Source organism: Diceros bicornis, chromosome 7 (assembly GCF_020826845.1).
Source record: "Diceros bicornis minor isolate mBicDic1 chromosome 7, mDicBic1.mat.cur, whole genome shotgun sequence".
NCBI lineage: Eukaryota > Metazoa > Chordata > Mammalia > Perissodactyla > Rhinocerotidae > Diceros > Diceros bicornis.
The window spans coordinates 7,262,193-7,288,644 of NC_080746.1; the positions used below are offsets into that span (position 1 = coordinate 7,262,193).

General features: G+C 48.5%; 1 protein-coding gene across 1 annotated transcript in view; it reads right to left on the reverse strand.

Moving 5' to 3' along the window:
• FLI1 (Fli-1 proto-oncogene, ETS transcription factor) overlaps positions 1–26,452 on the reverse strand; it is a 112,711-nt gene that overhangs the window by 33,807 nt on the left and 52,452 nt on the right. Inside the window, exons 2-4 of the mRNA XM_058544822.1 lie at positions 18,413–18,624; positions 9,198–9,352; positions 4,640–4,843 (exon numbers count right to left, since the gene is read on the reverse strand). Of these exons, the coding sequence (XP_058400805.1) occupies positions 4,640–4,843; positions 9,198–9,352; positions 18,413–18,624 (571 nt within the window). The remainder of the gene's footprint in view (positions 1–4,639; positions 4,844–9,197; positions 9,353–18,412; positions 18,625–26,452) is intronic.

Sequence of the window (26,452 nt, forward strand, 5' to 3'; positions counted from 1 at the left end):
CATCTGAGGCTGCCGGTGGGAATGCCACAAAACACAAAATGTGTTTTCCATTAAGTTTAAATTAAAAATGGGAATCAAGACAGATACCTTTTCTGTGGTCTCCTGGTCACAACATATTTCATTCTGTTGTGCTGCCACTATTTGAAAATGCAGTTTCTCAGTATACAGATATACATACAGAACACAACTTTTTGTAAAATAAAAAAAGACTATTTTTCCTTCTTTCTGTCTCTGGCCGCCCCGCCCAGGGCCTTTTGGGCCCCCAGAAAACCCAGACTCCCCCCAGTGGCCCTGCGCCTGAACTGCCAGCGGGGCCAGCTCTCACTTCCTCTGAGGTCCATCCCAATCTTGCCCTGTGACGCCCAATCTCATTTCCCGCAGCCCGTGGGCTGTAAATATGGCCTCTGCCAAACGGGGTGTGCCTGCGAGATACTGGCCGGGCCGCCAGTCAGGGCTGGAGTGGGGGGCACCGCGGGCAAGAGAGGAGGACAGGGTTAGTGTGGTGATAGGTTTGGCTTAATCTGCCTCATTCCAGGAGACCACTGGAAAGTTTTCGGAAAGCATTTTATCTCTTGGTACAAATGAAAACAGAAATTGCTGTGGGGAAAGTGGCCTGGCCCTCAACGTGGAAGCCCAGATGAGTGGGGCTAACTCTAAAGTAGAGAAGGAAAGACAGGTGTGGGCGGGTTAGCCGCACTCTCTGTTCGGTCATCTCACATCAGAGGGTGAGGCTGTGGGCTGGGCTCGGACTGGGACTTAAGAGGCCTGGGTCTTAGATACCAGGCTGTTCTCCACTGGCAGTACACCTTGGAACCAGTTTCTGAGGCACTCCAGACCTCAGTTGCTTTGGCTTTAAAATGGGCATTATACATAGTTGTCCACGTGGTGTCCACAAGGGGGCATCCTGTCCATGTAAAGTGAATGACACCTGAGAGATGCATGCCTGAGCCCTAGTGTCCCCAGGGGACTCCAGAGTGATCCCCAGTACTGTGGGCATCCTCCCCAGAACCATCCCTCACCATCCTCCTCACATTTCAAGTATGGGTGGTGTTACAGAGGGACGGTAGAGGGGAAGCCACTCTGGGACAGCTGAAAAGCCGAAAGTGTGAAGAACCAGCACCTCCAGGCAGGCTGGATCAATGCTAGCATGCCAGGCCAGCGAGCAGGGCATGCAGGACTCAGGACATGGCCATTTCTTCTCTACCCTGGAATATACAGGGTATATCTCTCCTGTCTCACACAACCAGAATAAATACTCAAGTACCTTTTGTGAAAGTGTAAATTTGATGCTGGAGCTTATTATCCTACAAGGTTTCCTTTTTTCTACTAAAGTCACTTTGGAGAGGCGCAACTAATTTGGAGTCTTCTGATTTACAGCTAAATTAGAAGGTCTCCAATTCTCCTCTGTCCACTTTCCTTAGCCCTACAGTACTTCCTCCCTCTGTGCCAAGGATCTCAGCTATTTTCCTTCCACTTCTTGCCACAGTGGAAGTGTTTGAGCCCCACTCCCCTTCTCAACAGAAGGACAAATGACAAAGCACAAGGAATTAGCGTCCCTGCCCCTTGCCTCCATTCAGCTGCCCCAACCTCTTTCTCCAAAGCACTGGCCTCCCTGCCTCAGCACAAAACATCCGCTGGCAGTGAGTCTGGAAAAACAATAAAGTGTTTGAGGGCATGTTGGTCGGCACTAGGGAGTTCCCAGCAATCTGGAGAGCAGACAGTCACCGGGCACATGACCTCCTGCAGGCATCTTAGCGGGCCAACCACCACCCAGCGCCAGAGGGTCCCAGAGGCTGGACCCTGAAGGCAGACACCAATGAGAAAGAAGCAAGAATCAAAACTTTTTTCCATGATAGCAGCTCATTTTAAGTCGAGGTTTCTCGAAAGGCCTCTAGACCATTACAATACTACGCTGAGGCAAGTTTTTTTGAACTTGAACACAAGTATGTTACTTTTTGCTTTTGCAGGCAGACCTGTTTTTCTTGTTTTTTTTTTTTCTGAGGAAGATTTGCCCTGAGCTAACATCCATGCCAGTGTTTCTCTACTTTCTATATGGGTCACCACACAGCATGGCTTGATGAGTGGTGTAGGTCCGTGCCCAGGATCCAAACCTGCGAACCCAGGCTACCAAAGTGGAGTGCACTGAACTTAACCACTATGCCACAGGACCAGCCCCTTAGTGTTTTTGTTTTTTTGGTGAGCTAGATTGGCCCTGAGCTAACATCTGTTGCCAATCTTCCTCTAGACATGGTTTTTATACCAATGCACAGAACATTTTATATTTAGCTGTTTCATTCAACATTATATCATATATGTGGTTTGTTCTATCTCCTCTCAACTCTGGAAATTTTCTCCACTAATAAGCTCCTTTCTGGAAACTTCATACTTTTATTGCTTTGGGGCATCTTCCTTAATGTGTACGAATATTCTTAAAATGAGAGAAGGAAAGAAGAAGCAATCCACACTTTTTCTTGCCTTGCTATGTATACCCCCCAAATACCAAAGTCTCTGGCCTCCACTTCTTCACAACCTGCTCACACCTTTGCCCCTTATTATCTGCTCTTCACCAGCAGAAAGCCTCCTTGATGGTTAACAGAGACCACCTTATATAATTCCTGGGCATTTTGAGCAGGTGTTGGTCTGTGGCTTGGGTTCTTCTGTGAAGGAAGCCCTAGTGGGGATCTGGTTTGTTTATGGACCTGCCAGAAAGCAGGGTCTGAGGATCACACAGCACGAATGGCTTTTTCCCACATCAAGTCAGAATGTGCTTGAACATTCCCCCAATAAGGGCATCTGCCATGGAGCCCAAAATTATTGGGCCCTTTAAGTGTTCCGAGCACGCTGTCCATGCTGCTGCCGTCCATCTCTTCTCCCCTAAAGGAAGAAAAGGGGCCAGTGATTCCTGGACCTCCTGCCATATGAGGCCAGGAGAAGCAGAACTGTCTGTTTTTGCTTTGCTGGTCTCTCTTTCTCATGCCCAGCTTCCGTGTGCCCACTTCCACCCACGCCCTGCCTAGCTAGCATCGTTGCAGGACTCTTGTGCAAAGGTCCTTTTTAAAAACTTCTGTAAACACTTAAAGCCTGAGAAATACAGATTGTTAGAAAATGCTAATTCTCCAAAGCTCAGAGAAACTGGGTGGAAAATTGCCCCTTTTTTTGAAATTGTTGTTTCTTGGGCTGACCTCATGTTGCAGCAAGACTCAGACATGAGGTCACTGCTCTGGTGTTAACATTCGCCGCCTCATCCACACGCTCCCACTGCTCACCAGACGCCCCGGAAAGGTGGCCAGAGAGCCCTGAGGCACGGTGGAAACCGCCGAAGGCATTTTGTAAATTTTTACAGCCGGTGTGTGTTGCCGCCACCCCACACGGTGCACTGTTGCAGAACGAGACAGAAGATTACAAGGATGCCAAGTTGAAGATCCACTGAACAACGGCGAGTGAGTGAGGAACCAACCAACCCCAAGCCCAGGAGACCAAGAAAAGTGGCCCGTAGGTGCTGTCCAAGGACCTCGGCTTTGAAGCGGCTTTAAAATCATCCAACTCCTTCCTTCCGAAGCTTAACTCCTGCAAGACTCCCAGTAGCCTTGGCCACTGACAGCAGACACCATATCCTGAGGCTCCAGTCTGCCTTTGGACAGGGCTGACTGTTGGAAAGCTCCCGCATGGAGTGAGCCCACATCTGTCTTCCTGTTGCTTCAATCCCCCATCCTAGTACCATCTTTCGGCCACAGAACAACCCTTCAGTACTTGGGGTCATTATATGCCACCTGGCCTGGATTTCTGGTGAAGAGTTGAGGCCAAAAGAGTTGAGTTATTAGTAGGCCTAAAAGAATTCTGTTCCCATCTCTTTGTACGTTTCCTATCAAATGAAATTCATATCAAAATGATGGGAGCTTGGTGCTACAGAACCCTCATATTGGATAATCCTTCAGACAACTGCCCACTTGCTTTCACAGACTCTCCCTTTCCAAAGCTCTTTTCCTTCTGATTGTACCAGGAGAACGCTTCTAATAGATCCTAACACACCTGTAGCATCTGCTATTCCCCCTGTTTGGCAAGGGACGGTGTGCTGGTAGCAGCTGGTAAAAGTGGGCTTAGAGGGCGCCAGAGTGACCCCAAGGACGAGAGGAAGTTAACGTGTGAATTTTCAAGACCTTAAATCCTAAATCTATGAATCTAGAGTTTCCCGTAGGAACTTAAAGTCATTGCTGGAAAATACCAACCAGGGCATCCACCTATTTATAATGAGAGGGCAAAGTAGTTTCTGGAAAGGGGTTCTCATGGGAAGACTGTGACTAGCCTCTGGCAGACTCCACTGGCCCCAGCTCCCTATTTGTTCTCTATTCCTTGTGTTACTTCCCTTGACACTACAGGACTGGGTCAGCCCCCTTGCAGCGTCTGTAGGAGCCGACGTGACCTTGACAACTTTACAGGCCCAAACCCTGCAGCTTCTGCAGCGTCGGCCCAACAGGAACCACGGCAGGGGGACCAACTTCCTTTCCCTGGATTGGCTCCATGGGGAATCAGTCTTCATTCGGAGCCAGAGCCCGCCTGGCAGAGTTTTCTCCCAGCCCTGGGGACTTGGGCTGCACCCTCTGGGGTTGTTTCGCTGCCTAGAAACAGACAGGGCACTTACTTTCCCTGAGGTAACTGAGGTGTGACAACAGCACTTCCGTGTTGTAGGCGGAGGTGGCTCGGAGGAAATCCTCCTTGTTCATTTTACACAGTTCCTTGCCATCCATGTTCTGGAAAAATGATGTGTCGATCTCCATCAAGCCATATTCCTTTATTGCCCACTCCAGCCACTGCCGCACATGCTCCTGCGTCCACAGCGTGGGGTCTGCCGAGAAAAGGACCTGTTAGCAAGAGCTGAGGTGCAGGGGCTCCCTCCGCTTCATGAAGGCTGGGCAGCCTCTCTCTCCCCCCCTTCCTCCCTTCCTCCCTCTCCCTCTCTTCCTCCTCTTCCTCCCCCTTCTTTTCTCTTTCTCTCCCTCCCTCCCTCTCTCCCTTAGTGGGAAAGTGGGTTCCCTCCCAGATGGTCCTCCCAGAACTCCCATCTGGCTCTACCGCATCTGGTGCTGCCTGAAACACTTAGGACTCTGGGGAGGTTCTTAGATGCCTCACTATGCATCCCAAGAGAACACTCTCTTGCAAGTTTTTGGAGGGCAATTGAAACCTTTGCCTGAGAAATGGTGGCATTATAATGAAAATAAAAACAGTTCCACAGATCCAGGGACCAACGTCTCTGGAAAGGGAAACCATCTGTATTTAAAGAACATTAATGATTTCATGGAAGAAAACCAATCTTTCAGATGGACACAGAAAAGAATACATATGTATACACTTTCACTGCAATTGCATCTGTGCAGTTGGAAAACCAGTGGTGTTAGTCTTTAACATATATCCAACCTGGGTTTTCTCCTTTTGGGGACAGGTATGTTGAAATTTCTACCAGATCTTCACCAAAATGTCTTTAGGATATTTAAATCCCCAAAGATGAGAAATGGTGTTGGAGAGAGAAAACGTTTTCACCCTGGAGTGAGCATAAATAGTTTAAGGCTGAGGCCATCTCCACTTAGTACCCTCACGACTACTTCTCAGCCAGGTGTGTGTGTGTGAGGGGAGCGTGTGTCCTCTGAGCAGTGGTGATGAGTTCTACCAGGTTCCACAGTAGGTAGAACCCTTATATCTTATCACTTATCACAGTCTGTAAGCCATATCTTTCCCGGGCAACCAATTATTAACGAATTCAATAAACACCTTAAATGTGCTCATCATAGAAGAAAACTACATGGCTCTTGGCCTCACGAAAGACCTATCTACATGAAACATTTAGGTAGGAAAGCACGTAATTACTCAACAGATGTTGTGGTGGTAGTTGAAAGAATCATAGGTGGAGGGGGAACAGTGTGAATTTGGAGAGTCATGGAAGGCTTCCTGGGGGAGGGGAGGAGACTTGACATTGTACGTCAGCTGTTAGCCCCCAACTTCTACCTGGCCTGTTTTATTAGCCTGTGTATTTGGTGGGAATGTCTGTGCTACCTCTCAACCAACTCACCCTCACATTCTAAGAGTCTGTGAAGGCTCTTGGCAAATATGGGAACCAGGATTGAATGATTAGGAGTGGCCGTGGGGAAAGAAGCCAGGCTCTGCTGTCTCCCTCATGCCCGGTAGCTGGGCTGCCAGCGGTGAATTCCCCAGCTCTTTTACTCAGAGCTTCTGCTGACTGCCCTTGTTAGCCGCGGGTTCTCCACGTCTCCTTGGTTTTTATATGTGAGAAGCTGGGTGGCAAGGGCCAAGTCTGCTTTGCAAGTTGCCCAGCACCAGCCCATGCACAGAGTGCTGCTGTATTTGTGCTGGAGGGGGACAGGCTAGCAAAAGCGGAGGGGTTAGAAGAGGAGAATTTGGAGTCCAGGTCACAGGCTGTTGCTGGATGTCATATCGACAACTCAGTACCTGGTAACCAGTAATAGCCCAGATTTGGGGTGCCTACTGTGTGGCAGCTGCTCCCTGTGTCCTATTTTTCACTTATCAAGAATATCTTGCAAAACAGCTTTTCTCTTTATTTTGCAGGTGGAAAGTGGAGTCTTGAAAGGTTGGGTCCCCAGCTCCACCTTAAGTCCCAGTCTGAGCTGGGGTTCCCATCACAGTCCTCCCAGGACTTCACTTAGCTGAGGTGGTAGGTCTCCCCGACCCACAGCCTCTCCTCTCACCTTCTCACGATCCCGCGTTAACTCACCCGTGAAATCACTGAGCTATCACCTCAAAAAACAGAGCTCCTCCTAGAGCTTCATGGTACAAGTCTGTCTGCGTCTCTCTCTCTCTCTCTCTCAGATAAATTTCTTGCTTTGTTTTACTCTTTCACTCTCCAGAAACGATTAGGCATGGACCATCGGTAAATGGAAATAATTTTGCACCATTTCAGAATGCTAAAGAAAAATGGTGGGGGTGGGGGCGGATTATGTAGCATATTATTTCTTCTGATCTCCTTTGCTTCTCCTAATTCCTCACTTTGAGACTCCAAGGCCTCAAATTCAATAGTGCACCATATATTTTATTTATTATATTATTTCCTCCCTTGCTTCAGGCTCTATCACAATATTATTTCTCTCCCTTTACAGCACAATGAATTATAAATCTTCCACTCTGGATCATGCTAAAGTCTTCCAAAGGTATTTCCTGGATGATTTAGTCTTGGTTTCTTCCCATCTGAACTTGGAACTGGTGATTAACTAGGGCCCTCGTTTATACTTGTCTTAAAATGCCACTGTAAATTCAACCTGCTCTTGCACCAATGTTGTGTTGCCTTGATTTGTAGACCTGCCCAAATGAGACTTTCCCTCACGTCCAGAAGGCTTACCTGGAGGAAGCCAAAATGTCTGAGGAAAATGCTTCAAGATCTAGCCAGAGGTAAAATAATGAAGTAAATCCATAGCTAGTGAATTCATTACACAAAGTGCTTTAAAAACTCTTTGATATGAATTTATACTATTTTGATTATTACTGCTACAGTTACCTTGGCTCACTGAAGACTGACATTTTGATTTTCCTTTTGAAAGTGTTTCAAGACCAGTTCAGAGTTGAAGTGTCAACCAAGCAGTCTGGCCATTTTTGACCCCTTTCTCTCCCAAAAGTGACTATGGAAATGAGATGGTGTCAACATTTGGTTCAGAGACAATCTCTAATCCCCTAACTCTCCAATCCATAAGACTTCCTTCCCATGCTGGCCACTGGCACATTGATACCAACGAGCAAAGCCCTGGCAAGACCTGGTTTTGCTTTGAGGAGTGTAGAGAGGTTCCCGCCATGTGAGCTTTAGTACCATTTCATTGTCTGCCTTCTTTTCATGAGAAGGCAGAAGACACGGTTTCCTTGGACTTGAAAAATGCACCTGAGCTAAACATTCCTAGCTGGTGTCCTGAGGGAGAGAGGAGATCAAACATTAAATTATAGGAGTAATGGAATGTAGATAAAGTAGTTTACATGGTGCCTGACACCTGCAAAGCACTCAGTAAATGGGAGCTATTCTTCCTCTTACTTTGTGAGGTCATATGCTTGTGGAAGAAGGGAAACTAAAAATGCTTTATGAACAGTTTCCAAGGGCACAGAAAAATTCCCATTAGCCCACCCCTCTCCTGTCTCACTCGTCCCCATATCTCTCACCCCCTGCCTCATTGAATTTGGCCCAAAACACATGGATGTAGCCATGGTCCTAGGAGATGGCGAGACACAGCTTCCCATGGAAAACAAACACAGAGGGCCTAGGAAGGGGAGGCCCGTGACAAAACCACACCTTCCTGATCGACAAGCAAATTCCTTGGGATTACCTCAAAGAGGTGGCTAATCCTTTGCCCTCAGACACAACTGCATTTACGCTTTTCCAAATGGAAGGGGTTTTGCCTTTTTGGTAGAGTTATTTTGGTAGGAGTACTTTTAATCCCTGCCCTGTAATTCACTTTGCTTAAGATTTGGATGTTCCTACTCCTTCTACCTGGCACCAACTCTACACATTGCACTTTTCAAACTCCCTTCCTGACCAGGTGGCTGAGCTTGCTGGGCCAACCGAGGCAGCGTCCAGCCAATGGACTGAAGGCTTGAACAATAATTTTATTTTCTGTAACCAACAGCACCCATACCTAGGAAAAACAGGTTATTTTTACATAATGACATAACTTGCTGCACACATGTTAAGGCGCTCCATTTGTTAAATATAGTTATTTCTATTTTGAAACTGAAAGAGCTGGCTGTCATTTTGGAAATGTGGAACCCTGCAGATGCCAGGAAGTACGTGCCTGATGGAATGACAGACCTCAGTAGCCACTTTTCTCCTTTAAGGCAAAGGTGGGCACGTCTGGGAGTTCCCAGGACTCCTTTGGGGTTCAGATGGCCTTGCCTCTGCTCTCTTTGCAGCCCTCATCCTATGGTACCAGGCACTGACGTAGAGTCTGCGATGTGACCTGTTTGAGGGTGGGGCTTCTGGAATCTACTTCAAGATTCTGGTGACATTGGGATACTGTCTTGGAGGGCAGCTAGAGAGAAAGGTGAGAAGTGCAGTTTTCCCAACTCAGCATTTCCATAGAGAAGAGGGTACCAGGGAAAGGTTTAGATGCCAACTGGGACAGGCCTGCCCTTCAACCACTAGCCCAGAAGAGTGAGGACATGGATGCCAGCCAGCAGCCTGGTTCCCAAAGTACCTGCGGGGACAATGACCCTCCTCTCGTTGGTGGTCATGTTGGGAGGAGGGGGGCCGTTCTTCTCATCCATGTAGCTGTTGTAGTTCACGGCGTTGGACTCGCCTCCACCAACTAGCTTGCTGCATTTGCTAACACTGCAGTCCACCGGAGACTCCCTAGAGCGAGAGGAGACAAAGCCCAGAGGAAGTCATCAGCGCCGCTACCATCTGCACAGCATGGGCAGCTCGCCCCGTCGGTCGCTCAGACAACCAGGGAGCCATTTCCGAGGCCCACTTGGTGTCATGATGATGACAAGGATGCTGCTGCTGCTGCCTTCTTTCTTTCTTCTATGCCGCCACCAGAGTTTTCTTCAAATCCCAGCCCAAGCCTATAATTACAGTACTTAAAAACCTTTGGCAGCTCCTTACTGCCCTCAGACTAGAGTCTGCAGCTCTCGGTATAGTATTGCAGCCTCCCCATCTGCCTGCAGCTGACATTTTTAGCCCTGTTGCCAGGCAACCTGCACTCCAGTGGTGCTGGCACTAGTCCTTGCCCCAGACAGGCCTTGCCCACACTCCTATGGCACTTTGTTTCGGCCTTGGTTCCAGGACTGGTCACACCGTGTGATGGTGAGCTTGGCAGGTGCCCTTCCCCTTGCGGGATTGGGAGTTTCCTGAGGCAGTGCCATTGCTTTCCTTTCTTAACCTCAAGTGTCTTACATCGTGCCTTATACACAAGGTGAGCAATAAATGTTTGCTGAGTGAATTATTTCTATTGCATATATATAATTTTAATGCAATTCTCATACACTGTTCTATTTGAACTTCCCAATAAACTCCAAGATAGGTATGGCAAGGGTTAATATCTCCTTTTTATGGTTAAGGAAATCGAGAGGTGAGGTGACCAGCCCAGGGTCACACAGCTGGTAAAGGTGGAAGCAGGACTCAGGTCGCCGGCATTATGCTTCTTTATCTAAACACACATGCAGAAGAGCTGGTTGCTGTGTAAAGGAAGACTAGAGTCCAAGAACGTCAACCTCATAGAGAGGTTGTGGCTCTTGTAGCATTTTGCAGCCCTGGCCACCAAGCGCACAGAGGACGCATGTGGAAGTGCACAAGGGACTGAGCGAATCACTCAACCTGGTCTTGAACTACTTAGCCCAGTTAGCACCTGGTATTTTGTAGCGTGGGAGCAGAGAGGCTGCTCACTGCCTTCGGCTCAAGCAACGAGCAGCCGTCTGGAAGTCTGAGCTGACACCGCACTTGTGACCGCCTTGGTCTCTGGAGCAGGCTGGCCGAACACTCCACAGCCCCCCCAGTCCAGTGTCATGGACCCTCCGGGCGTGCCCAAGGAAGTGCCATCCTGCCCTGACGTAGCTTCTGCTCAGCCACTCGGCAGCAGCAGGAACAAAGGAGATGACTAGAAGGCCAAGGAGAGGCTGCGGCTGCGGTTATGCAGAGCAGGAAGCACCAGTTCTGGCAACCTGGGAGACAGCCAGTTCTCTCAAGAGCTCCAAACCAGGCCTTCAGACCAACGAGTTCAGATAAGGTTCAGATTACAGCCGTCCAACTCCGGGCTGCAGAACCTCGCCAGGCTTTCCAAAGACCTGGCTGCTGCCCTCCCTCACTCTGCTGTGGGCAGGAACGGCCCATCAAGAGGCCTTAAGGAGCAGAGTCATGCCAGAGAGGGTCCCGCCCATCCCTCAGTGGTGGCAGCAGCTCCACAGGCAGAGAGAGCGGTCACCAGGCAGAAGAAGGGAGTAACAGCCCAGGAGGGTAGGGACTCGGGTGGGGTGGGGGAGGACGGAGCACATTCAATAAAGAAAATTAAATGAATTTGTTTCTTAATCTGAAAGGAAAAAAATATTGAAGATCACTTATCATAGCTAGGAGATAAATGCTCCACTGAGATATTAGAAGTCAGACGGTAATTTTTTCCTGATGTCTTACAGAGGAGAACATGGACTGAAAATGAAAATAAGATGTATAACTTACACATGTTAGAATTTAAGGTTTTACTATTCGCCTACTGTTTTTCCAGGCAGAGAACCAAGAACCAGCCGTCAGAGCCCCAGATTGTTGAAGGTTTAATGTCCCCACGGCAGTCTGAGGGGAGCAGTAGCACATCAGGGCTTTTCACCAGAGCTGGGCCCTTTGGCTTCTTCTGTTCAAGGACTTGGCCCGAGATGAAGCAGTCCCACAAAGACCCAGGCCTGTGTCTGAGCAGAGCTTTGGCCCAGCTTGCCCGGCCCCCAACCCTCCCCAAGGCTAACTGCAAATGGGCGCATGCGCACATGTACAAATACGCTACACGTGCACGTACACACACATGCAGGCGTGCACACACGCGCACACTTCAACACACACTCATGCTCACCACCACGGTCTGGCAGCCTTTCCCAGGGTACTTGTCTATTGTGAAACAACCCAAATGCAGCAGAAGTTTGGAGGATTAAGTCGGCCTTCAACCAGGAGAGCAACATTTTCATTGGCTGTGAACTCCACGGCAGAGCGTGGGATTGCCACAGCACACACTTTCCCTGGCGGAGCCCAGAGTGCAAGGCCCGTGGGCAGGGGCGAGAAAAATTTCAGTGAGGAGCACAACGTCCGGGGGCGGGCATAACGGAAGAGGAGATGCTCCTCTTCGGGCTGTGCACCCCTTTGGGAACATTGGGGAGATGAGTTTTGAAAAATTCTTTTCCACATCAGCTGGGCCTCTGGGGATTTCCGAGCCCAAAACTGACCCCTTGCCACACAAAGGTAAGAAGTCAGAACCTCAGAAATCACTGAAATGAAGTGACCCTTTATGTGATAGGCACCTGTGGCAGGGCCAGTCCCTGATGGCAGGAGTAGAGAAAAATAAATTTGAAAAGAGGAAACATTTGGTGAAAGCTGGTATATCAGCCAGTAAGAAGAGGAGCCATGAGCACCACGGTGAGATAGGAACCTGCTGGGGACATGGGTGCTGAGGTCGCAGGAGGGGCCTGCTCCTGGAGGAGGACGTCAGAACCACGGGTGCTCTTGCTGGGGTGACCACTGGGGTCTACGGTGGTTGGAACCTGCTTGTTTCCTAGCCCACAGAAGCTCTCATTTTTCTGTTTCCTCCCCTCTCCTTCCTTCAACCTCTGTGGACACACCTGCTCCCCAGCTGGGCAAGGTGATGTGCCTGGCAGCCCACCCTTGGGCGCATCTCTGGAACAAGGCCCTGTCTCCTCCGCTAGGATCCGCAAAGGGGTGCCCTCTGGGAGAAGTCCTGGCGCCCACCCTGGACCGTGCACTTGCCCAGGCCGGCCCTCCTCCGACTGCTCCAGAAGAGAAGGAAGGAAGGCTGTACCTTGACCGCTGGCCCGCCACACTCCCCTCCATTCTCGAGCTCAGGCACAGTGCCTCCGCAGACAGCACACACCTGCCATGCGGCCATTGGGCTCGACAGCTACTGCTAAGGGCGAGTACAGGTGAAGCACAGCATAAAGGCTGCTCTTTAATGAGGCAGCTGGCGCCTGTGAAGAGGCCCCATGAAAACAAGAGGGAGAGGGAGGGGGAGCACACATGGGGGGGGAAGAGGTTTTGCCATTCAGCTTGCCCACACTGCTGCTCATTTGTATTGAGCCCTGCACTTACAGCTAGCATGGGGTTGGGGCCCACAGGCAGCTGACAGCACTGGGACAGGTGACAAGAGGGCTTGGGCTTGCCGCAATAGAGCAGGGGGGAGGTGGTGCTCTATCTCAGGGCAACAGAAAGCCATGGTGGGGAGGCCACAGCAAAAGTGATGTGGACCCTGTGGACTTGTCCTTTATTTGCACCACTGGACATAAGTTCCCTACTCCTCTGCTTCTATTTTTGTGTGTTCAGTGAACACTGCTTTGAAAATACTGCTAGTGATTTCCAAAAGTGCCTTGCAAATGATTAAGCAACTTAAAACAAGGTGAGAAATTTTAGGTGTTTGGATGAAAGGAGATTTCAAAGACCTCCAAAAGATTACCCCTTTAGACTATACAGACATCTTCTCTACCTTCCTATTCAATTCAGAGCAACTTAACTCGGTACATCAGCCAGATCCACAAATCTGCAGCCCAGGCTTACTGTCAATGGATACCCAATATTCACACAGCTACTGTGAAGTCTCAAGGGCTACTCAAGCCACACAGTTGGCATTAGGACCTATCACGTGTGTCTTCCATGTAATGTGTACGTTGTACAAAAATTTAGCAATCTGTATTGTCTTTAGGATTTCCGTGGGATCCATATACAGATATGTGCATATGACTTTTTTGTTTTTGAAAAGGAGATGCAATAAGTTAAAAGCAAATTTCAAGAAAAGAAAATACCCATAATAAAGCCATCACCCTAACCCACTAGCTATTTTTATCTCCATACATAGTAGGTGCTCATAGCTCCTTCAGAATCGCGAGTACAGCTTCCCACCCGGGTTATGTGTGACATGCTTCATACCACAAGGTTCAGAAACTTAGGAAGCACCTTAGGAAGGTGCTGTGCAGTCAGAGAGGCAGAAGTTATGAGGTCTGTGAGGCTGACCTTCCTGTATGTGAATGTGAAGTCCCAGGTGTCTAATAAGGGCATCCGGGGCCTTCTGGCCAGTCTAGGGAGTGTCAGGGAATACTGACACTGAACTCAGGTCCAGGCGTATAAGGCAAGCAAGACCTTGCATTTCCCCTCCATAAATTGATATTCTTCCTTCGTGGGATGTATTCCCCAATCCCTGTGGTTGAGACAGGATGGAGCTGAGAGTTATTTGCAGACCACAGCTTGGATCAAGTTGCTGAAGTCCACATCCAACACAGAACCTGTGGACCATGTTGTTTCAGCAACAACTCACCCTAACAGATTCAGCCACAACAGAAAGATGTGGAGAAAGAGAGCAAACCACCCACAACACGGGCAAGCTAGACTTTCTCTGAGCTCCTCAGACCTCAGTCTCTCCACTCAACCCTGTGCCCCAGGTCCAAGTGCCTTGTTGCCGGGAAAAAAAGCAAGATGGGCATTGTGGCTTCAGGCACATGAAATACCTCTTCCAGCGACACAAATATCTATGGGGTCTCCAATAAGCATGAAGAAGTAACTCAGAAACCCAAATTATCAAAGAATGTGGAAAGAATTTACTGTGAATTACAGAACGATCCAAAACATTGTAGCCCAGAGCTGTCCAATCGAAGTAGACGGTGAGCCACATGTACAATTTTCAATTTTCTAGTAGCTACATTTTTAAAACAGAAAAACCAGGTGAAATGAATTTTAATAATATATTAAAATATATTAATATATTAACTCAATATAGCCAAAAGATTATTTCAACATAATCAATATAAAAATAATTAATGAGATAGTTTACTTTTCCCCCCCATACTAAGTCTTTTAAATCCAGTGTGCATTTTACATTTAGAGCACATGTCAAGTTTGGATTAGCTACATTTCAAGTGCTCAAAAGCGACATGTGGCCAGTGGCTACTGCATTGGACAGTCCATGAGCCAAGAGATCCCAAATCGTATACTCTGCTTTGGTTTTCTCATCTGAAGTTTGGAACTATCTTTTGCATTATGCTAAATCATCCCTCTGAATGCCGTCAAATCACAGATAAGAAATAAAATGCCATCCTCAGTCATTCTTAGGGGATACGAGAAGCACAGTGTTGAGGATGAGAGATTTAAATAGCCTGGCACGTATTTCATCATGTCATTTCTTTTTGCATGATCACATAATAGGACCTGACATGGTTCCATGCTAAGCAAAGACATTTTTCTGAAAATCCTTGCTCCCTGCTGCCCATCAGTTCAGCTTACACGTGAGCACTTAGAGAATATTTATGAGGTGCTGGCGACGGTGGTGCCTAACCTGAGCGGATCCGAGAGTCCACTGTATCTTCTTTGTTTCCCCAGGGTGGAGGTGAGAATACATCAGTCTTTCTAAACCTACTTTGTCGCCTGCTGATGGTCTGGGTCAAGACAGGCAAATCAAAAGCAGGGGCTGCTTTGTGCAAGCAGAGCCACGTAACTATCTCGTCTGCTCACCGGGTGTTCACACAGCTCTCCTTCAGCTGGCTTCTGGTGTGACCAGAGCCAGGGATGGGCTGGCAAGTAGGTTCTGAAAATTTATTTCCTTGGGAGACCTTCTTTGCCCATGATTAGTACCTTGGAGTGCTTGAGGCTTCCCTGGTAGCAGGGGAGGGAGCAGTCAGCTCACAAAGGCAGCCTTGCTGAGCACAAACACAGGCTCCGTCCAAGGCTCTGTCAGCAGACCTCGGTCTCTGTCCTGGCTTATATACTGATGACCTACAGGACTTTGAATGAGCATCTTCACCTTTGAGTTCGGTGAGCCGCACATTCATTCACCGACTCCTTTAACAACAATTTATTGAGCACCTCTCATGTGCCAGGCGCTGCTCAGTAAACAAAACATTCAGTTCAGTCCACATTCAGTGAGGGACGTGATGAGAGCCAGGAAGAGCTAAGAGGAAGAATCAAGGCTGGATAAAGACTGATGGGGTGCTGTTTTAGATTGGTGGTCAGGGAAGGCCTCTGAGAAGGTGACATTTGGGCAGAGATCTGAAACAAATGAGGGACAGAGTCATATGACTAGATAGAGTAGGAATATTCCAGAAAGAAGGAACACAAGGGAAGAGACTCCAAGGCAGGGGTGTGCTTGGGGTCCAAGAGCAGCTAGAGTCTTGTGTGCCTGCTGTGGAGGGAAGGAGTAAGATGGGGGGAAAGAAGGTGTCAGAGGGATGGGCAGCCATGCTTAGGGCTTTGGAATTTGTCACAAGCCATTAAAAGATGTGGAGCAAGAGAGTCAAATATTTTGAAAGGATGACTCTAGCTGCTGTCTGAAGAACAGACTTCAGGTCAAGCCAGTTTGGGAGGCATTGCTGGATAGCCCTCCTTGCTGTTGGGGGTGGGTGTTGGCTGAAATGAGATGATAAATACAGAAGCACAGCATACAAGCAGAGAGGGAGGGGGCAGAAAGGTGGCCCACAGGGGCAGGAATCAGAGATCCTGGGCTCTGGTGCCAGCTTTGCCTCCTCTAAATCCTTAGACAAGTCACTTACCCTGTCAAAGCCCAATTTGCCTTTATACATCAAAATGCAATTACAATATCTACCTCGTAGAGCAGTAGTGGGGAGCAAATGATAAGATAATATGGAAGAATATTTGACAACCTATGTCCTACCTACACTGTGAGGCACTCCTCATCCTTATTATTTATGTGGAGAGAAACTCATTTGAGGGGCTCCTGGCTCAGAACCTCTAAGCCTTCCTGAAATCCTAGATTCTGGGAAGGTGGCTGGGAGCCCAGGCACTGGTTTTGGTTAGTGGGACTGAAATGTGGTAGGGCCGGGTGTTCCCACAGGCAGGTCTGAGACCGGGGCCTGTCTGGAGGAGGTCTCCTCCCAGCAGCACGCTCACTCCCCTCTCTCTTCTCTCTCTAGACTTGTTTCCTTAGTGACCTCATCCATTTTCACAGTTAAAACTCTTTAGAGATGATGCCCAAACCTAAATTCCAGCCCTACGATATTATCTGGGCTTCGGTTTCCAAAGCCTGGTAGACATTTTTATCTGGATGTTCGACTGATTGCTCACAAAGAATCTCAGGGAACATTGACATCTCTTCTCAAAGCATTTCCTCTCCCCAGCTCCTCATGGCTGCAAATGCACCATCCTTCTTGGAAACATTTGCGCTTCAGTCATCTTTGATTCTTTCCTCTCACACACCCTCCCCCGCCACACTTGAATGTTTATTCACCTAAGCCCTGTCAATTATCCCTTTGATATGGCCCTCATGGATCTACCCCTTTTTATTTCTATAATCATTACCATCTTTCTAGTTCAGAACTTTATAATTTCTTATCTGGGATATTTCATTAACTTCCTAACTTATCTTTCTGACTCTCCCCTCCCTGCCCTCTGTATACAACGATTGTCAGCTCTCTCTAGTCTTAAATCACAGCTCTGATGATGTTAAATGTCATGCCTATGCTTAAAGTTGGTGGCTGCATGTGGAATAAATTCCATATTTTCTTAGCCTGCCATTCAGGGCCCACTCTCGCTTTTCATTTCTATCTCCCTGTACTGTAGGCCCACTGTATTACTTGGTATCTCATAAACGAGACTAACGTTTTCTCTCTCTCAAACCTTTGCTCATGAGGATTGAGTCCTCGGCACTGTCCTGGGTCCTTCCCCACAGCAACAGAGTTAACCCTCCTGACGGGCCTGTGGAGAAATCATACTGCAGCCCTAGTGAGAAGAGCAGGACCCTGGGGCTCGGAGGGACAGATAACTTGCCCTCGGCAGAGCCAGGACCGAAACCTGGGCCCCCTGTGCCAGGCCTGCTCCTCTTGCCTCCGTGATTATTATTTTTTTGTGTGTGCGTGAGGAAGATCAGCCTTGAGCCAACATCCGATGCCGATCCTCCTCTTTTTGCTGAGGAAGATTGGCTGTAGGCTAACATCTGTGCCCATCTTCCTCTACTTTATACGGGATGCCGCCACAGCGTGGCTTGACAAGTGGTGCGTAGATCTGTGCCTGGGATCTGAACCTGCGAACCCTGGGCCACCAAAGCAGAGGGCGCACAATTAACCACTATGCTGGCCTCTACCTCTGTGACTTTTCTCTCCTTGACTCTCCTCCCTCCATTTCTACAAACAAAGCTTACCTGTCCTGGACACCACCAACTTCAAACACACTTTCCAGTGTGATGTGTCCTCCCTCAAGCGAGCCCTTAGAGGTGTTCACCTCCGTCGTCACTTCTGGACTTTTGCTATAAGAATGGTTCAGTCATCTTGCTCTGGTGAGACCCACCAGAGAGGTCAAGTACTTCAACAGGGCAGGGAAGGCGTCTCATCACCAAGTTATCCCCAAGAGAGGGGCTGTACCTGGGCCTGACATAAAATAGGTGTTCCGTAAGTACCTGCCTAGTGTCACGGGCCTGACTCTAACCTGGCCTCTGAGAGCTGCATGGGGGCCCAGAGCCAGTGGGCTTCCTGGCCCTGCTCTGCCCCCAGCCCTCGGTGTTGTAGTCCTCTCTCGCCTCGACTCTCTAGGGACTGACTCAGGCTCCCTGGCCCAGCACCAGAGCCCGGTCTGCTGCAGACACCCTAAGTCCAGCCACTTAGGTCAGATCTGCCAGACTCGTCACTGGGGAGCAAGCGTGCCACGCCTCCCCTAGCCCCACACCTGGCAGCCAGCTGTGCCTAGCCTCAGAGCAGCGCGGGCCTGCGGGCTTACCTGGATCCATTCATGTGGTCATACTCCCGCTTGACGTTGACCCTCACTGGCTGATTAATCCACTCCTGCTGCGGTGGGAGGGGGTTGATTTTGTGGGGCTGGCCATAGTCAGGGCTCCCTGAGGCGGTCATGTCGGCCTTGGGGAGATGGGCCGCTGCTCCGTACGCGGAGTCGAAGAGGGACTGGTCGTCGCTCACCACTGACAGAGCCTCCTGCAGGGCCAGAGGAGACAGAAAGCCTAGTGTCACTCTTCTTCACCCAGCCAAGGGGCACTCTCCCTCTGAGCTGGCGGGCTGGCCCAGGGCCGTCCCAGGCAGCTGATTGACTCACACTTGTACCTTTATGCCAACTTGAGGGGTTCTTTGCAGGTTACCCTGGGTGAGGAGGGAGTGGAGTGGGGATGGGGGACCCAGAGGAGTGTGTTCATTTGTTAGGTCTGTAGGCTGGGACCCCCAGAAAGGAGGGTGGGGCGGGAGGCCAAGAAGAGCGTGTACACAGCGTGCACACGTAGCGCTGCGGTGGTGCTTGAACGTTGGGCTCTTTCAAGCATGAGCAGAATTGCCTCTCACAAGCTGTGGGCAGCAGTCAGGCCTGAGGGGGATCTGAGAGTGAGCTTTTATTTTATAGGTGAGGCCAGTGAGAACCACCCAGAGAGGGTGAGTATCTAGCTCAAGGTCACACAAGGGAAGGGTGGGGCCCAGGGCTGTGGCCCTGTCTAATTTCAGTTTCTTTATCTGTAAACAGGAATAAGAATAGCTCTTTCAGCGTTGATGGGTGGATTAAATGAGAAGATTAGGGACAGATGTCTAGCTTGTAAGACATGCCTAGCAGTTTGCTTCGGGTTTGTCCAGGAGGTGCTGGTGAGTCTTACACAGCTGCTCTTTGGTTGGGAGGCTGCCTGCCCCGCCCCCCGGCCCCCCCCCCCATAGAGTGCTCATGCTTTCTTGCCTGACTCCTTGAGATGACAGTTTCCACTCTTAAATTTGATTATTCAGGCTGCCCAAGAATGAGGGTGGAATCTTGGCTATGTGGTAGGGGGAGTCAGAGGAAGACCCTCTGAAAGAGGTTGTTCTGTCTTCCCACTCATACGTCCCATCACCTGACACAGCTTTGGCTTGTGGCGATCACAGACTGAGAGAGGAAGCCTTGCACTTTCCAGAGATCATCTACCAACCAAAGCATGATGATAAGATTCTCCCACTATTCCAAGTCACATCAATCACAAGGACCCCAGGTCACGGACTGGAGTGTGATGTACACTATATCACGTAATTACACCAAATTAACTCGACCACTTTTCAGAAAAGAAGGTAGTAATCTAGAATTGGTTTATAATCTATATAACCTATAATTATACAATCTATAATTGTGAAGAGAAGATGAAAAATACGTGGAAAATGCTTAGAACAGTCTCTGGCACATAGTGACACCCAATAAATGTTAGCTCTGATGATTATTAGTGTTCAAGTAAAGATTCTCTTAGGCCACCTGTTATGGGCTGAATTGTTCCCTTAAAGTTCTTATGTTGAAGCCCTAACCCCAGAACCTCAGAATCCGACTGTATTTGGAGACAGGGCCTTTAAAGAGGTGATTAAGTTGAAATGAGGCCCTTAGGGTGGGCCCTAATCCCGTATGACTGATGTCCTTATAAGAGAAAGATATTTGGACACACAGAGAGACAGCAGGGATGTGCATGCACAGAGGGACAACCACGTGGAGAGGCAGCAAGTGGTCAGCCATCTGTAGGCCAAGGAGAGGGGCCTCAGGACCTGCTGGCTCCCTGATCTTAGACTTCCAGCCTCCAGAACTGTGAGAAAAGAAATTTCTGTGCTTAAGCCACCCAGACTGTGGTATTTTGTTTTGGCCCTAACACACTAGCTTTACTTAAGCCCTCTCTATACCTGTAAAGCTATAATCTGCTCCACCAGCTAACTGTCGCCCTTTCTACCAGGGCCATTCTCAACCCCAGCAGGACAGCTATACTTCAAAGAAAAAGGCTCTTCTGAGACTGTTTCCAGCTAGGATCAGGGAAGAATTACTGGAACATTCTCCAGGAAGTCTGCTCCTGCACCAGAAGGCTTTTGGATAGTACAGATATGGCCAGAGATGTCAGTTTCAAAGCTGAGCTGCCTGCAGAATATTGAAAGGCTCACATCCCCCAACCAAGTGGGTGTCCTTTGATTCAGACCTAAAATCTGTTGGATCCTTCTTCATTCGTCACCTGATGCCCTTGTGTCATGGTCAGAGGAAAGCTGTGCTTCTTGGAACCATTTGTCCTTTGGTTATTATATCCATTCTCCATTTCAGTTAGGACCCTGGCTCCACATCACGGGCCAGATTGGAACTGTCATCCAGGCACACAGTACTATGGCTCCAAGTCGAAAAGTATAACATTGTATCCTCCAGGGGGCTGAGCCTGAGTCCATGAAATTCCTGGTGTTCTACACAAGGAGCAGAGATGCATTACCACTTAGGACCCATAAATGCCCTTTTGGTGATAAAGATAAAGAACATGCATCAGTTCTGCTGCAAGAAGAGACTACATTTAAGGAATCGGGTATCGTTTTCTGCTGTGTACCGCAGCTTACCTGATAGGTTGATCATGCACAAATTTCGGAGATTCCAATTAAAGAATTTCTTCCATTCCCCTTCCTCTAGGTTAGGGGGGAAGATGATGGAATAACTGAGGCCTGGGGGGCAGGACAGGGGTTAGCAATGTTCTGGTGAAGGGCTCAAGATCTCTATCATCATTATCCCCAAAGAGGGTAGGCCAGGAAGCAAGAGAAGGCAGGATTGTCAAGTCCAAGGGGCCAAGCAGATGGCAAAGCCAAGGTTCAAAGCAGAGAGGTTACAGCAGAGACAGACAAGACCCAGCTGGGGGTTCTGGAGGCAGACCGTGGAGAGACTTCTTAAGGAAATGAGAAAAAATAATTTAAAGTACAAAGTGTGGGTGGAGTAAAGGGTATAAAACTTGTTTGAACTCATTTTGGAATAGAAGTTTCCTTTAGAATATAGCCCACAGTCAAAGGGAACTTCAGTCAAGAGGCAACATCACAAGAGGAGAGAACCTGATTTGCTCCAGAAGACCTCTAGCTCCTCCTGGTGATCCGGTCTGTCCAGGGGCCCGGCACGTGCCTTCCCACTGTGTTTCTCTCTCAGACGGTCCTCTATGGCTGCACACTTCCACACTCTTCCCTCACTCAGTCCACCTTGCATAGTCCCCGATCAGGTCAGGTCGAGCTCCTTTGAAAGTTGTAAACACTACTGTCATCCTGCCACAACCTCTGCTCAAATCCCTCCGTGAGCTCACTCGAGAGCAACCACAGCAAATCTAGTCTCATGTGCTTGTTTTCCAAGAACTCAGCTTTGCCCCAGCTGTTCATCCTTATGTTTCCTGACTTCCCGTACTGTACCTCCTGTCCAGTGCTGACTGTCGCACTGCTCCTCTGAACGAGCCCTACTCACGTCCACTCTGTGTCGCAGAGTTTGTAGTCCTTGTGCTGGGAGGACCCTTCCTATACTCTTTCACCTGGATGCACGTCCACCTTCCCATTTTGTAAGGTAAATGAGACTCTCGTTATTCCATGAAACCTTCCCTGATAATGTCCTCTGACTTATTGGAGTTTCTTAAGCCTGGTGAGAATACTGCTTAGGTACACACACACACACACTTTTCTGTTTGCAATCACTGATAGGCAAAGGCAAAGGGATTTTTTTTTTTTTCCCCATAACAGTATGGAGAAAAGAATTGGTGGTCGGGGGAGGCTGGGAAGAGAGAGAAGATAAAGGAGAAGGATTTCCTGTCTGGCCTGCTGGACTGAATTAGAAAACCTAATATGGGCAGGGGGAGGGAGACGAGGGCCACTAAGTAGGAATAATAGATTTGGGGAGACTAGGCCCAAAACAAGCTGATTTGGGGACCTGGTGAAAAATTAGAGTTGGGGAGAATGGGCTCACTGCCTCTGCAAGGAAATAGCACCCCTTTTGCCATTCAAGGCTGAGAGCTTTGGGAGCATCCCAAGACCACGCCTTTGGCAAGTACACAGCATCTTTATGATGGGCAGTGGCAGTGGGACCCTTCTCCAGACTGCTCTGGGGGCAGCAGGCACAATGAGGGGAGAAAGCCCTAGGGCAGGAAAAGGCAGGCGTGGAGCATGTCTCTGGGGACTGTGGCTGACAGACCTGTGTGAGAGCATCATGTCACCAGTGGGGACTCTCAGAAGTCACCGGAGGGTGACTTGATGTGGGTGTAGGCACCGAGAAGCTGCGTTTACCAGGGGAGCACCTGTTGAGCTGGCAGACATTTGAATTACATAGCTTGTTACACATGTGTACTGCTGCTGTTTTATGTATGTCTTATAAAGCTGTTTACTATTACTTAAACTCCTCAAACTTTTTAAAGTTTAAACATAAAACTCTTACTTGTACTTAAAGCTCGATACAGGAATGAGTACACTGTTGGTGTTGAAGAACTTTTCACTGTGAATTGTTAAGTATTTCACTTTGGGATGATAGACTGGATATAGAAAGAACATCAGCATAACAATTCACAAACTATTCTCGGAGTGACTAAATTCCTTCAGTTTTTAACGACTTCACTTCTCCTATTGACTTTGGACACTACACTGATCCTTTCATTCGGGGAAGATAAGTTATTCTTTTCAAGACTTGTTGAGTCCAGGTTGCCTTAGTGCATGCTACATAAAGATTGACATCACAGTAGGAAATACAGAAGGCGTGGCCACCCTAGTCCTGTGTGGTGTTCAGGTCTAGGGTTACTCCTCGCCCCAGTAACTTTCACTGTGAAAGGAAGCCCTGAATTGGCTTAGTGACTGGATTCCGAGAAGCTCTCTTCCTTTGCTCTGCTGAATGCTGGAAAGGCTAGGCCTGTAATTCCGGATGCTCTGGGCCCTCAGCCGCTAAGTCCTAGACCCAGAGAGAAGCACAAGGTCCCGGCATATTAATACTCCACTTGACCCGTTTACCAGAGAGCTCTGGCAAGGGCAACTCCTTGTAGTAGCAGTTTGAGGTCTGAGCTAAGCGGATGGCCACACTTGCTTGTAGAAATGCTGACCAAACTGTGTCAGCCTTCCTTCCCATGATCCCCTGCTGCTCCAGGGAGCCAGCCGAGGGACACCGCCAGTGGGGCACTTGTGTGGGTATGGGACTCTCCTTCTTGCCCAATTTGAGTAAGGTGCCTTTAACATATCATTTATAATACATCCTGTGTTCTCATTATAGAAAATAGATCAAAGTAGCAGACAATTATCAAAGCACTTATTAAGTGCAAAACACTGTATACCCGAGTAATCTAATTTAATCCTCTCAGCAATTCTATGAGAGATGTACTATTGTCACCCCTATTTATTCAGATGAGAAAATGGATATTCAGAGCAGTGAAATAACTTGCTCAGGTCACTCAGCAAATGAGTGTGATCTGGGATTCAAATCTAGGTCTGCTGCCTGGGTGCTTCACCACCACCATTCACCTCCCAATTAGACTGTAAGCCCTGTGAGGGTAACGTGGGGTTTATGGTAACTTAGAGTACCACCTTTGGAGTCGGAGAGATCTGAGTTGCAATTCAAGCTCCACCAGTTGCTCTTTAGTGCATCGTCTAGTGCAATTTATCTAGACTCTGTGAACTTTGTGTCCTCATCTGAAGAATGGGGATAACAACGGTACCTAACCTAGTTAGATAATGTAACTGAGGTACCTAAATCAAGTGCCTAAAGTTCCTCGGACATTGTAAATACTCAAATTAAAAAAAAAATTTTTTTAAAGAGAAGCCCAATGCTGAGAGATGGCATGGGAACCTTTGACTTGGAGATGGGGGCAGGGGGCAGATAAAGCCAGAAAGATACTTCCTTTTCCCCTGTGTCGGTTACTTAAAAGTAACCAAGGTTGCCTAAGGTTCAAAATTAGCAGGCTGGGAGACGATAGTTAGATTTTGGAATGTGAATTCCATGGGCTTCTGGAGAACAAAGCCTACTTCACTAATCTGTGTTTCCACTCTTTTCAAACCATGACATTGTTCCATTGCAGCCTCAGTCCTCTCCATCTTTCTGGCTTCTGAATTCAGGCCTCTAGGTGGCATAGATAAGGCTCTGTTAAATAATCATGCAAATGAGAGGAGGAGAGATAATCAAAATAGTAGGTGGCTAGCACCTACCCATATTGTTGTTCATACTTCATGTACGCAGTCAGTATCAGAAGAATGCCATGTGTATGTCTGTGAATTCACGAATAAAAAATACTTCACTTATTTTGGAATTTGTCATATATATTTTTTCTTCTTTTTTAATACTAGCAGATGTATCTTCTAACATTTGTTTTCTTTAGATTAAGTCAAATGTTATTTTCCATGTGCACGTCAGTTGAGTGATAGGGGGATGTGGTCAGAGCATTGCCACATGATGGCCTGGCTGATGTTAATGATGAGCAAAGAATTGCATCTCCAAACAGCTTAGTTGAAGCAGAGATGGAAAAGCCTCCAGAGGAGCAAGAAAAGACTGAAGAGGGGGCCCTGAGGATGTCCTCATTCAATTCAGGAATACATGAAAGACATTTCTGCCATCATCCCATAGACGGGAAGGATACACACATGATCCACATTATGAGCTAAATGGAGTTAGAGGAGAAGTCCCAGACACCAGCGCAGAGCAGAGACCCTTTGCCTTGGCTCCTCCTTAAAATTAGGCTGAGTTTTTGTCTAGCAAAGGGAATGACCTAAGACGTGGGGCCTAGGAAGCACTACTTCCACATTGTTTCTGTCCCCTTCCTTCCCCCCTGTCCTGCCCTGAATATTTAAGCACAGGTTTCTGTGGCTGAGGAGCTTTGCTGGAGGTGAGAGAAAGGGAGGCCAAAAGCAACCAGACCAAGTGCCCAGCTGCTGCCCCTGCTCAGTGGGTCCACTTGACTCCCAGACCAGGCCTCTGGAACGCTAATCTCTGGGTCACTGCAGGGAGCGCACTAGCCTTGGCTTTTTATTACATTCTTTGCATAATGACCTGAGTCCCTTCTCTTGCCAGACAGAGAGCATACAAAATGCAGACAAGACTCTAGGGAGCAAAGTCCTCTATCTTCTCTGTTTCTGGAAACCAGCAGGCTCTGCAGCAGCAGGAGCACTGGGGGCAGGGAGGGGGTCTCACCACAGTCACATCTGCAATATCAAGAGAGGGTGGCTGCTGTTGGTTAGTTCAAGCCTTTTGCTTCTCCCTCTTCTCTGATTACCAGCCATGTGCCCAATTCTTGCTCATTATTTCCGTCCCACCGAGGGCAGGTAGAAAAAGGGAAAAGAAGGTAAGTTTTTTGAAAAGTTGGAAAGGCAGAAGGTGGAAAACATCCATCGGTCACCAAATAGCAGCTGAAAGCCCCTCAGCACAGAGCACAGTGCGGCGCCGCCTGGGCTCACGTCTGGCAGGTTGTCTTTGCCCTAAGTGGCCGTAGCAACATTTCCAGTCTTTGCCACTCCCCATCGAGAGGCAGGCTCTGTTTCCTTCCCCCTTGAACCCAGATGGGACTATATGACTGCCTTAACAAAGGGAAGGCGGCAGAAGTGACCTTGCATGACTTCCAATGCTAGGTGATGAAAGGCATTACGACTTCCACCTGCTTCTTGTTCTCTCTCGGGCCTCTAGTCCTTGGAAACCAGTCACTATTCTGTGAGGAAGCCCAAACTGGCCCAAGCAGAGAAACTCTGTGGAGAGGCCCATGCATAGAGGAACTGAGGCCACCAGCCACCAGCCAGCATCGACCTCCAGACTTGGGAGAGACGAACCTTCAGATGAAGGTTGACAGAACTCATGAGCATAGAAGTTCTTTTATGCCACTAGATTTTGGGGTAATTTCTTCAGTAGCCTTAGTGGAATATCTTCTGTAGCCAGCGGAACATCTCCTATCACTTCAATCAGCAACAAGAGAACCATATTCAAAGGAGGTAAAGGATGATTGAGCGTCCTTCTAACTATGGTCGCCGGCACTGGTTGGCAGGAATCGGCACCACGACTGCCTCGGTGGGGAAGCTGAGGCACAAAGCACGA